At 37.6% G+C, this 12,394-nt stretch overlaps 1 protein-coding gene across 1 annotated transcript; it reads right to left on the bottom strand.

Moving 5' to 3' along the window:
* Positions 1 to 573: 573 nt before the first annotated feature.
* Positions 574 to 822, bottom strand: LOC112735967 (DNA-directed RNA polymerases II, IV and V subunit 12-like). The gene is made up of 2 exons (XM_025785367.2): positions 692 to 822; positions 574 to 598 (listed from the first exon to the last, which is right to left on the bottom strand). Exons 1-2 carry the CDS (start codon positions 820 to 822, stop codon positions 574 to 576), a joined length of 156 nt encoding a protein of 51 aa, XP_025641152.1.
* Between the last annotated feature and the right edge of the window lie 11,572 nt (positions 823 to 12,394).

Below are 12,394 nucleotides of genomic sequence, written 5' to 3' on the forward strand. Positions count from 1 at the left end.
GGACCCTCAAAAGTCTCAAGGTTTCAATTGGATATGAAAGCGAATAACAAAGTTCATGCATGATTAGATACTTAATCTTTATCTTTGATTCTCAATTGAATTTTCTTAGAAGTCAAGTATTAAAAAGACAAAACAATTTACATTTAACTCTGATTTGCTTGAGGACAAGCAAAAATTTAAGTTTGGTGTTGTGATGACTTGCATCATCTATTCATTTTCTCATAAAGAATGACCATAGAATGAATGAATTTTCATTGATTTGTTAAGTGTGTTGACAATCATACATTACCTTTGGTGTGTGTACTTTTCTAGACTCAGTGGCTAATTGCATAAATTTAGCCGCAAGAAGAGAACTTTTCTTTGCTCAAATCAATTTCATAATAGAAAAGTATATGTATAACGCTAATTTAAAGTAGTAAAGATGAAGGTTCATGCAACATTATTGACTTTGTTGACAATATTACACAAAAGAAACATGATACCATTATGAAGACAGCACTTAAATTTATATATACATAAAAGTATGAAACAGATGAACAAGCCAACAACGGAGTCCAATTTTGTTTGGTTTCTTCAGCGAGCTTCATACTGGACAATTGTAATCATAACAAATAAATAGGTAAATGTATAAGTGAATGCGATAAATGAAAGCAGCAACCTTCAACAAGTGATAAAAAGGGGGTGCTTACTGCGACGAGTACACTTTTTGTAAAGGATGCAATAACCGCACTCACGGCACTGGATGACATTACTATGTTCCAGTGTGTTCTTTATCCCATAATCACCGCAAATGTAATTCACCGGCTCAGCCTGAGGATCCATCCTTTCTTTTTCTAGGGATTAAAGTTTGAAACACTCTGTTTCAGGTTTTCCACTTCAGCTTTAGCTGCAACTGCGTCTGCCTTACCCCTTCTCAATTTGCACAATTTTATACACAATCTTTATTTGGGCTTTCAGATAATTATAATGGGCCCAAAATGGATCTTACTTCTATTTTCTTTATGGACCTAACTTTGGTCGGACCAAAAATAAATATAAGTAATACCAATATATATATGAGTTGAATTTAAATGCATTAACAATGTAAAACATTTTATACGGTCATGCAATCACATTCGTTATTTTGAATAACCATTCACGCGATCAATTTGAAAGGTAATTATTTTTACTGATGTGGCGTTACGTGATTAGATACACGTGTAAAATTACTTTACACTGACAGTGCATCGGAATTAAATTATATATATAGCCAATACAGGTAATACACTAAGGCTTAATTTAGTAAAACTTTTTGAAGAAGTACTTGTGCTTTTCAAACGCATAAGCACCTCATTATGCGTTTGGTAAATCAAAATGTTCATGTGTTTGTGCTTGTATCTTTTAAAAGTTAAGTGTACTTTTGAAAGCATCTACTGATGACAAGTCATCTTAGCCAAGTTTCACTAGTCTTTTTTACTTATTTTCAATTGATTTATGCACTTTCTTGAGCCTTAAGTAAGCCAATTGGGTAGATTTTCATGTTTCCTTTGATTCAATCAACCATGGATAAATTAATGCACTTTCATGAGATTTTGTGCTATAATTGTCATATATTATGAAAGAAACACAATCTTATGATTTGGGGCATAGCTTTGATTGTTTTGATTGATTGATGATAGGTGAAAAGAGTTTTGAAGAAGGTTGAAGGAAGAAGGAATGGCTAGGAGCAAGAGAGAACAAAAAGTTTGAGCCAAAGTTTGCCTTAAACTTTAGCTCAAACTTTTGGAAGAGTTGAAAACATCCCAGAGGAAAAAAGTTTGAGCCAAAGTTTGCCTCAAACTTTAGCTCAAACTTTTGGAAGAATTGAAAACACCCTGGAGGAAAAAACTTGAGCCAACGTTTGCCTCAAACTTTTTGGCAAACGTTGGCATCACAAAAACAACACCCTGGAGGAGAAAAGCTTGCGCCAACGTTTGCCTCAAGCTTTTTGGCAAACGTTGGCGCCACACTTGCACACCCTGGAGGAGAAAAGCTTGCGCCAACGTTTGCCTCAAGCTTTTTGGCAAACGTTGGCACCACACATATACACAAGGGAACCAACGTTTGAGCAAAAGTTTGACCTCAAACTTTAGCCCAAACGTTGGTATCAGCAAAAGGAGGGCAGCTGGTATAAAAAGTTTGAGTAAAAGTTTGCCTCAAACTTTTACTCAAGCTTTTATGATTTACAACCCGGTTCACAATGGATCTTTCTCCAACTCCAAGAGCAATCAACCAAGGCCTTTATCAACCCAATTTCATCAAGAGCAAAGGCCCAATTCAAGGCTTGAAGACCATTTGAAGAAAGTGTATAAATAGCTTAGGATTTAAGATTTTAGAGAGCTTTCCTTGGAGTTTTGCTGAGTAGTTTTGGAGAGCTTTTGGTTTTGAATTGTTTTGAGTTTCTGAGTTTCGGAGAGGAGAATTGAATTCTCTTCCTCTTAGTTTTCTTGTTTTCAATTTCAATTACACTTGTCTTGAGTCTTGGGTGTTGAGAATTGGGGAAATTCTGTCTCAATCTCACCTTGAGATCTCTTTCTGTTTCTTTGACTGCACCATTGGAGAATTGAGATTTAAATTCAAGTTTTCTTCTGTTTTGATCTTTAATTTCTTGCAATTGAATTCTACATTTGGATCTAGGAAGGCATTGAGATCTAGACTCGGTTATCTAGTCTCTTGGGTCCTGAGATCTGGAGTTTGCATTTTTAAATTCTCTGTTTAAAGCTTTTCAAGTTCATTTACATTTCCGTTTTAGATCCGGTTCAATTCAAGTCACCTTCTACTTGTCTGATTAATGCAATTTACTTTTCCTTGTTTAAATTATGCAAACCCACTTCCCAATTCCCTTTACAATTCAAGCCATTTACATTTCTTGCACTTTAAGATTCTGCAATTTACATTTTTTGTGTTTTAAGTTTCTGCCATTTAATTTCTTGCTCTTTAAGATTCAGCACATTTACCTTCTCTGCTCTTTAATTTACTGCAATTGTCCCTCTCCCTTTTAATTTCATGTAATTTAGCTTCTGTCGAATACAAACCACTCAAATCAACTCTTGATTCGCTTGACTAAATCAACCACTAAACTAAAATTGCTCAATCCTTCAATCCCTGTGGGATCGACCTCACTCACGTGAGTTATTATTACTTGATGCGACCCGGTGCACTTGCCGGTTAGATTTGTGTGTTTGGAATTCGTTTTCCGAAAATACACATCAAGTTTTTGGCGCCGTTGCTGGGGATTGAATAGATTAACAATGATTAAGTGAGGTGGTAGTTTAGATCAAGCATTTTTTCTTTAATTTTGACTAACCTACTAACTGTTTGAATTTTTGCTTAAGCTAACTAAAACTTCATTCTAGAAATAGATTGAAGTATCACTGGTTGTGTGTTTCTTGTTTTGTTTGTATGTCAGGTACAGGGAGAGCTACTCCTATCTTATCCGAAGCTAACCAGAGAACTCTCAGGAGATTAAGAAGAGCTGGGAGAGGGAAAGGTATTGTTGGAGAGGAAGAATATCACGAGATGGAAGGAGATCCATCTAATCCCAATCCACCACAGAGGAGAGTGTTGGCCTCCTACACTTTTGCAAATCCCAGACACTGTGGAAGCAGCATCTTAACTCCCAATGTCAATGCAAACAACTTCGAGCTAAAACCACAACTCATTACACTTGTCCAGAACAATTGTTCCTATGGAGGCAGCCCATTGGAAGATCCCAACCAGCATCTATCTACCTTCTTAAGGATTTGTGACACTGTCAAATCCAATGGCGTGAATCCTGAAACTTACAAGCTTCTGCTGTTCCCGTTCTCATTAAGGGACAAGGCCGCACAATGGCTTGAAACTTTTCCCCAAGGAAGTATCACTAGTTGGGATGATTTGGTGACTAAATTTCTAGCCAAATTCTATCCACCCCAAAGAGTCATCAGGTTGAAGACTGAGGTGCAGACGTTCACGCAATTGGATGCTGAAAATCTGTATGAAGCATGGGAGAGATATAAGGCTCTGCTGAGGAAATGTCCACCAGAAATGTTCACTGAGTGGGACAAGCTACAGAACTTCTATGAAGGACTAACTCTAAAGGCTCAAGAAGCACTTGATCACTCAGCTGGAGGATCATTGCAACTGATGAAAACTGCAGAAGAAGCTCAAAATCTTATTTACATGGTGGCTAATAATCAGTATTTCTTTGTGCATCAAAGGCAACGCCAACCATCACAAAGGAGAGGAGTAATGGAGCTAGAAGGAGTGGACTCAATCTTGGCTCAAAACAAGATAATGCAGCAGCAAATTCAACAACAATTTGAGCAAATGGCCAAGAGGATTGATAGCCTTCAAGTAGCAGCTGTGAACACAAGCCACCCATCAACTGTATGGGTGCAGAATGAAGAAAGCCAAGAAGAGCAACAACAGGAGCAAGTGCAGTACATGCATAACTAAAACTCTAGACAGAATGAAGTTTATGGTGACACATACAATCCATCCTAGAAGAACCACCCAAACCTCAGATGGGGAGACAATCATAACCAGAACCAACAACCATGGCAGAGGAACTCAAACCAAAACACTTCAAGAAACAACCAAAACCACAACCAGCAGCAAACTAACCAAAACCCTTACAGAAAACCTCAAAACAACTACCCTAACCCCAACCATTACCAATCCAATAACCAACCCACCAACCAAAATGCCTACCATCCACCATCCACATCTCACAACCCACCACAAGCATCACCTGAATCTCAAAGACTCACTAACTTGGAAACTTTGATAGACAAAATGTGGAAACACCAGGAAATGACAACCAAGAACCATGAAGCCTCCATGAAGAGCCTAGAGAGGCAGATTGGGCAAATCTCCAAGCATATTTCTGTTGATAGACCTTCAAGCTCACTGCCGAGTGACACAATCCCAAATCCTAAGGAAGAATGCAAGGCGATACAATTAAGGAGTGGGAGAACATTGATGAGCAACAATGACACTACAAAGAAGCAAGCAGAGAGCAGCAAAAGACCAATAGAAGATGAAAAACAAATAAAGGCAGATGAAGCCAAGGATCAAGTTGTGATGCCAAACAAAAGCACTGAGAAACTCAAAGAGAAGAACAACCAACCACACAATTCAAAAGAAGTGATTCAGGGCCAGCAGCAAGTAGGAAAGAGCATCACACCTCCACTGCCATATCCCCAGATATTCAGCAAAGAGACTAAGGATCAACATTTTCATAAGTTCCTTGAGACTTTCAAAAAGCTGGAGATCAATATTCCCTTGGCTGAAGCACTTGAGCAAATGCCTCTGTATGCCAAGTTTTTGAAGGAGCTTATCAACAAGAAAAGAAGTTGGGATGAGAAAGAGACCATACTACTTACTGAGGAATGCAGGGCTTTGATTCAAAAAGGGCTTCCTCCTAAGCTTGAAGACCCTGGGAGCTTCTTGCTACCTTGCACCGTTGGGGAATTAACCATCACTAAGGCAATGTGCGATCTAGGAGCAAGTATTAACTTAATTCCCTCCTCTATGGTGAAAAAACTGCGTATAGAGGAAGTTAAACCGGTACAGATGTCTCTAGAGCTAGTAGATAAGTCAATGGTATACCCCAGGGGTGTAATTGAAAATCTTCTAGTCAAGGTGGACAAATTCATATACCCTGCAGATTTTGTGGTTCTAGATTCAGATGAGGATGAAAGTGACTCCATCATACTTGGGAGACCGTTCTTGGCCACTGCCAGGGCTATCATAGACGTAGAGCAAGGAGAATTAACTCTCAGAATGCATGATAAGAGTGTCACTCTGAAAGTATTACCAGAAGCGCAGTTCAGTGATGAGAAGAAAGACTATATGGAACTCGACAAGGAAGAATCACAGTTAAAGGAAGAAAGCAACAAGGTGATTCACAGCAACATCCCAAGGCAAAAGATTGTGCAGAAGGATGAAGAAGTTCAAGAGGATATTGGAATATTAGCCACTAAGAAGAGAGATCTCCAAAGTAAGCCTATGGCCAGAGAAGAAAGATCAACAAAAGAAAGGAAGAAACACAGAAACAAAACAAAAAGAGGTTGGAAGAACAGAAAGATTCCAACAGAAGGGCTTTCCAAAGGTGATAAAGTGCAATTGATTTATCAACAACTAGGAGCAAGCCAACAGACTGATGATTACTACACTGTCAGCAATATACTCTCATTAGAGCATGCTGAAATTGAACACCAAGGAACAAAGAGGAGGATCGCAGTTAGGGGAGACAAGTTGAGGCACTACAATCATCAACCACCATAAAAGAAAGCCCCAGTGTCAAGCTAGTGACAATAAAAGAGCGCTCCATGGGAGGCAACCCATGATTTAAGATTTATGTCATTTTAAATTCAATAAGCTATGATCACCTGAGCATGAATTTTTTTTCTTTTCATAAACGTACTTAATGAATGCATGCAATTTTTTTTGAAACATATGCTAAGACTTCTAAAGTTTGGTGTGCCTTCAAGCACACCAAACCATTGTTACAAACATTTTCATACTATATGCTTAGTTATCCTGATGAAGCATATGACCAAACACTAAGTTTGGTGTTTTTCTTCTCATGAAAATTAAAAATCATGCACCAATGATCATACGTTGTCACTTTCTGAGACTTTTCAATTGAAAAGAAATCATATTCTGTGATGAAGGCATCAAGTGTGATTAACTACTGGCATCTCACATTTACCCCTTAACAAGAGACAAGTTTGGTGTTCATCAAACCTTGATGCACTGATTAAGGGACACAATTGATCCTTCATGAAAAAAAAAAGAAAAAGAAAAATTATGATGAAAACATTTCTTATAAACATTTAACCAAGAGTGACATTGGGATTTCAAGAACACTAGTTGGAGGAAGAAACATTTTTAAACTATATGACCAAACATTAAGTTTGGTGTCCTCCAAGAAAAGTCACGGTTAGAATGGATATAAGGAATGAGAGTTCATATAGTTGTGAATAAAAGAAGCATTCTTGCCACGGTTTGATAATGTTGATCTTTGATGTCTTGTTGTGATGACTAGGTGGTCAAAGAACACTCAATGAAAGAGACAAGACAAAGGGAGAGCATAACATGAGGACAAAATCCCATCACATGTCTCAAAAAGTGAATCTACCACTCCTTGGAATGATCACGTTAAAGACCATTGAAGAAGCAAGTTTTGTCTTCATTCACCCTCACATGCACACCTTTGATTCACATAGTATCCAATTGCATCCCAGCCTTCCATTGTTCATTTAAATAACACACCACCTTCAAGCCATGCATATAACCGAAGAGTTGCACACCCCATACACTCCAGCCATTCAAACTCCATTCCCATCATCATTCTTCATCATATAAGCTCAACCTCAATTACTTTTCTTGTCAAAATCTCCAACTTTCTTCACACTCCCTTTAACCCCAAGGAGATCAACCAACCAAATGATCATGGCCTCTTCCTCAAGAACCAAACGAAGAAAAGGAAAAGATCCCATGGTGGAGGAGAGTACACCTGAATATGACCGATGGAGATTTAGATCTTGGTACCATCAATTACAACTTCAATGGATGAATGAGAAGCAGATATATCCAGAGGTTCCACTCTTGCTACCAGATGAAGGGTGCCAAGAAATGAAGGACAAGATTAGAAAGAGGAAATGGGAAGAACTCGTCTCACCTATCACTCGGGTCAATGCAAATATCATAAGAGAGTTTTATGCCAATATCCCAAGACTTAACACAGGTGAAGCCCCAACGTACAAGAGCTATGTACGGGGGATGGAAGTAGACTTTAGTTCAGATGCCATCAAGAAAGTCTTGGGACTAAAATCAGTCCGCTTTGGTGAACCGGGATACCACCAAAGGGTAAATGGAGATCCAGATTATGATAGAATTTCGAGAGATATTTGCATGGTGAACTCAGAATGGGAAGGAGATACCAAAAACAAATACAAGTATCTGAGGAGAGGAAACCTTACCCCGGAAGCAAAGGGATGGTATGAGCTATTGAAAAGATCAATTCTGGGCACGGTAAACACCTCAGAAGTCAACAGGAAAAGAGTTGTTATGTTGCATTGCATCATGGTGGGAGGAGAGGTGAAGGTGCATGAAATCCTTGCAAAGGATATTCAAAAACTGGCAGAGAAGAACTCGGCTGGGTCTTGGTTATACTACCCAAGCACCATTTTGAGGTTGTGCGCAAGAGCTAAAGTGCCAATGGAGGAAGATAACCCAACATGGTTGAACCCAGGCATGCCTATAACCATTGAAAGAATGATGATGGTTACTGAAGGGCAGCAGAGCCGAAGACCACACGGAAGAAGGCAAAGAGAAGAACCAATGGAGGAAGAAGAGTTACAAGAGGGGGAAGAGCCACAAGAGGAAGAGGAACAGCAACACATTCCACCACATAACACTCTGGATATGACTCAGATGCAGGAAGCAATTGGAAGATTATCACAACAGTACATGAGAATTCAAGAGAGGCAAGAGGAATACCATTCACTGTATATGAAAAACCAACAAGAGCAAGAGGAACGGCAGTTAAGAATGATGAACAGACAAAGTGAGTTTGAGTCAAAATTCTTCGCGATGCAAGAGGAGCATGCCTTTCAATCTCACGAATCATTTGGAAAGATGGCACAAATGCAAGCCGAAAATTTGAGGGCTCTCAAAGAGTTCACAACCCTCCAAGATGCAAGATATGAAGTCCAAGCCGACTACAACATAAATAGTCAAATCAAACTGAACTATATTGGAGAGCATCTGCACAACATGGATCCAGCATTTCCAACTTTCGATGAATTCTTCAAAGGGAGAAGTGAGATAGAAGTGAGCAATGCTATAAAACTTGAAGATAGAGTAGAGGAGGCGATGAATAGAGCTGGGTTCTGGCGGGGTCAACAAACAACAGACATGGACACAGAGAACACCAACAACCAAGTGTATGAAAGAAGAAAGAAAAAGCATGACAAATGAAAGGTGGACTTGCTCCTTGTTCATCAAAACAAAAAAAAAAGAAGCATGCATCTTATCTGTTTAAAATAGTCTTTGCATTATGTTTGTTTCCCTTAAAATAAGTAAGCTAGTCTAAGTGTGTGCTTGTGTGTTTACTTTCACTTAACAAAAAGCATACTTTGTCCCCTGCATCTTTAATTCAATAAAAGAAATGTCTGAATGTGAAGCAAGATAGTTCTCTGTTAGATAGAAGTACAATAAAAGTAAGTGGTGGTATGTATGTGTGATTGTATGATAGCTCACTTTTAGTGAATAAGAGAACTAGGATGTCTCCTTCTAAGTAGAAAGTGGCCTACTGTCTATGAATCTCAATCAAATAAAAGTCCTTGGTTAAAAAGAAAAACAAAAAAAGAAAAGAAATAGCCAAAGAGTGGCAACAGAACAAAAGAAAATAAAAAGAAACAAAGCTAGACACCAATAGCTTGAACCTTAGAATATATGCCTGTGGTGTCTTTGTACTAGGATCTGCTTGGATTATTAAGTTCTTTGGAGTGCATCAACACTTGGTGACTTGGGTTAACTAACCCGGGATAATCAGCTGAAAGTCCACTATCAAGAGCAATCTAACTACAAGGCATTTAGTAACCCAAAGAGGTGCTGGGCATCAATGTTTTAAGAAGGAATGTGAGCCAAGTGTCTATAGTGAATAATGTGTCAAGTATAAAGAAAGAAAAGAACTTGTTACACATGACAGTGAACTAAAGCTTAGAGAGAAAAATAATAGTCAAGGACAAAGGAATAATGAGAGGTCATAGCAGTGTGTTGCTTGATGCTTGAAGGAGACTTTCTAGGCCTAAAAGTCAATAAGAAGTGAGTGTTTACTTATCCAAATAAAACCCCATGAACTACCAATAATACTCTGCTAGCATGAACATCCTCTTCCATTTCATTCTTTCTTCTCAATAATTCTTTTCTTGCTTGGGGACAAGCAAGCTTTAAGTTTGGTGTTGTGATGACAAGTTATCTTAGCCTAGTTTCACTAGTCTTTTTTACTTATTTTCAATTGATTTATGCACTTTCTTGAGCCTTAAGTAAGCCAATTGGGTAGATTTCCATGTTTCCTTTGATTCAATCAACCATGGATGAATTAATGCACTTTCATGAGATTTTGTGCTATAATTGTCATATATTATGAAAGAAACACAATCTTATGATTTGGGGCATAGCTTTGATTGTTTTGATTGATTGATGATAGGTGAAAAGAGTTTTGAAGAAGGTTGAAGGAAGAAGGAATGGCTAGGAGCAAGAGAGAATAAAAAGTTTGAGCTAAAGTTTGCCTCAAACTTTAGCTCAAACTTTTGGAAGAGTTGAAAACATCCCAGAGGAAAAAAGTTTGAGCCAAAGTTTGCCTTAAACTTTAGCTCAAACTTTTGGAAGAATTAAAAACACCCTGGAGGAAAAAGCTTGAGCCAACGTTTGCCTCAAACTTTTTGGCAAACGTTGGCATCACAAAAACAACACCCTGGAGGAGAAAAGCTTGCGCCAACGTTTGCCTCAAGCTTTTTGGCAAACGTTGGCGCCACACATATACACAAGGGAACCAACGTTTGAGCAAAAGTTTGACCTCAAACTTTAGCCCAAACGTTGGTATCAGCAAAAGGAGGGCAGCTGGTATAAAAAGTCTCAAACTTTTACTCAAGCTTTTATGATTTACAACCCGGTTCACAATGGATCTTTCTCCAACTCCAAGAGCAATCAACCAAGGCCTTTATCAACCCAATTCTATCAAGAGCAAAGGCCCAATTCAAGGCTTGAAGACCATTTGAAGAAAGTTTATAAATAGCTTAGGATTTAAGTTTTTAGAGAGCTTTCCTTGGAGTTTGGCTGAGTAGTTTTGGAGAGCTTTTGGTTTTGAATTGTTTTGAGTTTCTGAGTTTCGGAGAGGAGAATTGAATTCTCTTCCTCTTAGTTTTCTTGTTTTCAATTTCAATTACACTTGTCTTGAGTCTTGGGTATTGAGAATTGGGGAAATTCTGTCTCAATCTCACCTTGAGATCTCTTTCTGTTTCTTTGACTGCACCATTGGAGAATTGAGATTTAAATTCAAGTTTTCTTCTGTTTTGATCTTTAATTTCTTGCAATTGAATTCTACATTTGGATCTAGGAAGGCATTGAGATCTAGACTCGGTTATCTAGTCTCTTGGGTCTTGAGATCTGGAGTTTGCATTTTTAAATTCTCTATTTAAAGCTTTTCAAGTTCATTTACATTTCCGTTTTAGATCCAGTTCAATTCAAGTCACCTTCTACTTGTCTGATTAATGCAATTTACTTTTCCTTGTTTAAATTCTGCAAATCCACTTCCTAATTCCCTTTACAATTCAAGCCATTTACATTTCTTGCACTTTAAGATTCTGCAATTTACATTTCTTGCGTTCTAAGTTTCTGCCATTTAATTTCTTGCTCTTTAAGATTCAGCACATTTACCTTCTCTGCTCTTTAATTTACTGCAATTGTCCCTCTCCCTTTTAATTTCATGCAATTTAGCTTCTGTCGAATACAAACCACTCAAATCAACTCTTGATTCGCTTGACTAAATCAACCACTAAACTAAAATTGCTCAATCCTTCAATCCCTGTGGGATCGACCTCACTCACGTGAGTTATTATTACTTGATGCGACCCGGTGCACTTGCCGGTTAGATTTGTGTGTTTGGAATTCGTTTTCCGAAAATACACATCATCTACGATGGAGCTTTTTAAAATTATCGTTATTTTAATTAAATTTGAATATTAATTAATATATGAGGTTGTATTAGAGTTTTTAATTTTGATAAGAACAAGCAAACTTTAAAAAGCTCCATCGTAGGTGCTTTCAAAAGTACACTTAACTTTTAAAAGATGCAAGCACAAAAATAATATTAAAAAAAGATGCAACATTATTAATTAATGATAAAGTTTATTAATTAATGATTTTAAATTATTATATAACTTGATGATAATTTAAAATTGAATTGACTTTTATGTAAAAAAAAATAATATTAAATTATTAATTAATAATTTTTTTTAGTGGTTAATGATTTTTTTACATTTAGTGAGAGATCTTTGGTTCAACATCCACTTAAAATATATTTTTATATAAGCATATAACATATACACATATAAAGTGCGGGTTGGTCGGATAGGATTAAGGATCAACCCACACCATACTTGCACAAAAATTCTACCTTGCACCTTATTCTACTCGTTATAAATCGAGTTGGCAATCCTACTCGGACTAAGTAAAGACAGGTTAGGTACCGGCAGATAAAGTGCATGTTACAACCCCTAGTTTCTGTTCACCGTCTTGTACGTAATTTCTTGAAATTCTACGGAAAATCCTCTGAAATTGACCATAGGTAAGCATTGCCGTACCGAACCTTATCAACATA

This window comes from Arachis hypogaea, chromosome 13 (assembly GCF_003086295.3).
Source record: "Arachis hypogaea cultivar Tifrunner chromosome 13, arahy.Tifrunner.gnm2.J5K5, whole genome shotgun sequence".
Lineage (NCBI taxonomy): Eukaryota > Viridiplantae > Streptophyta > Magnoliopsida > Fabales > Fabaceae > Arachis > Arachis hypogaea.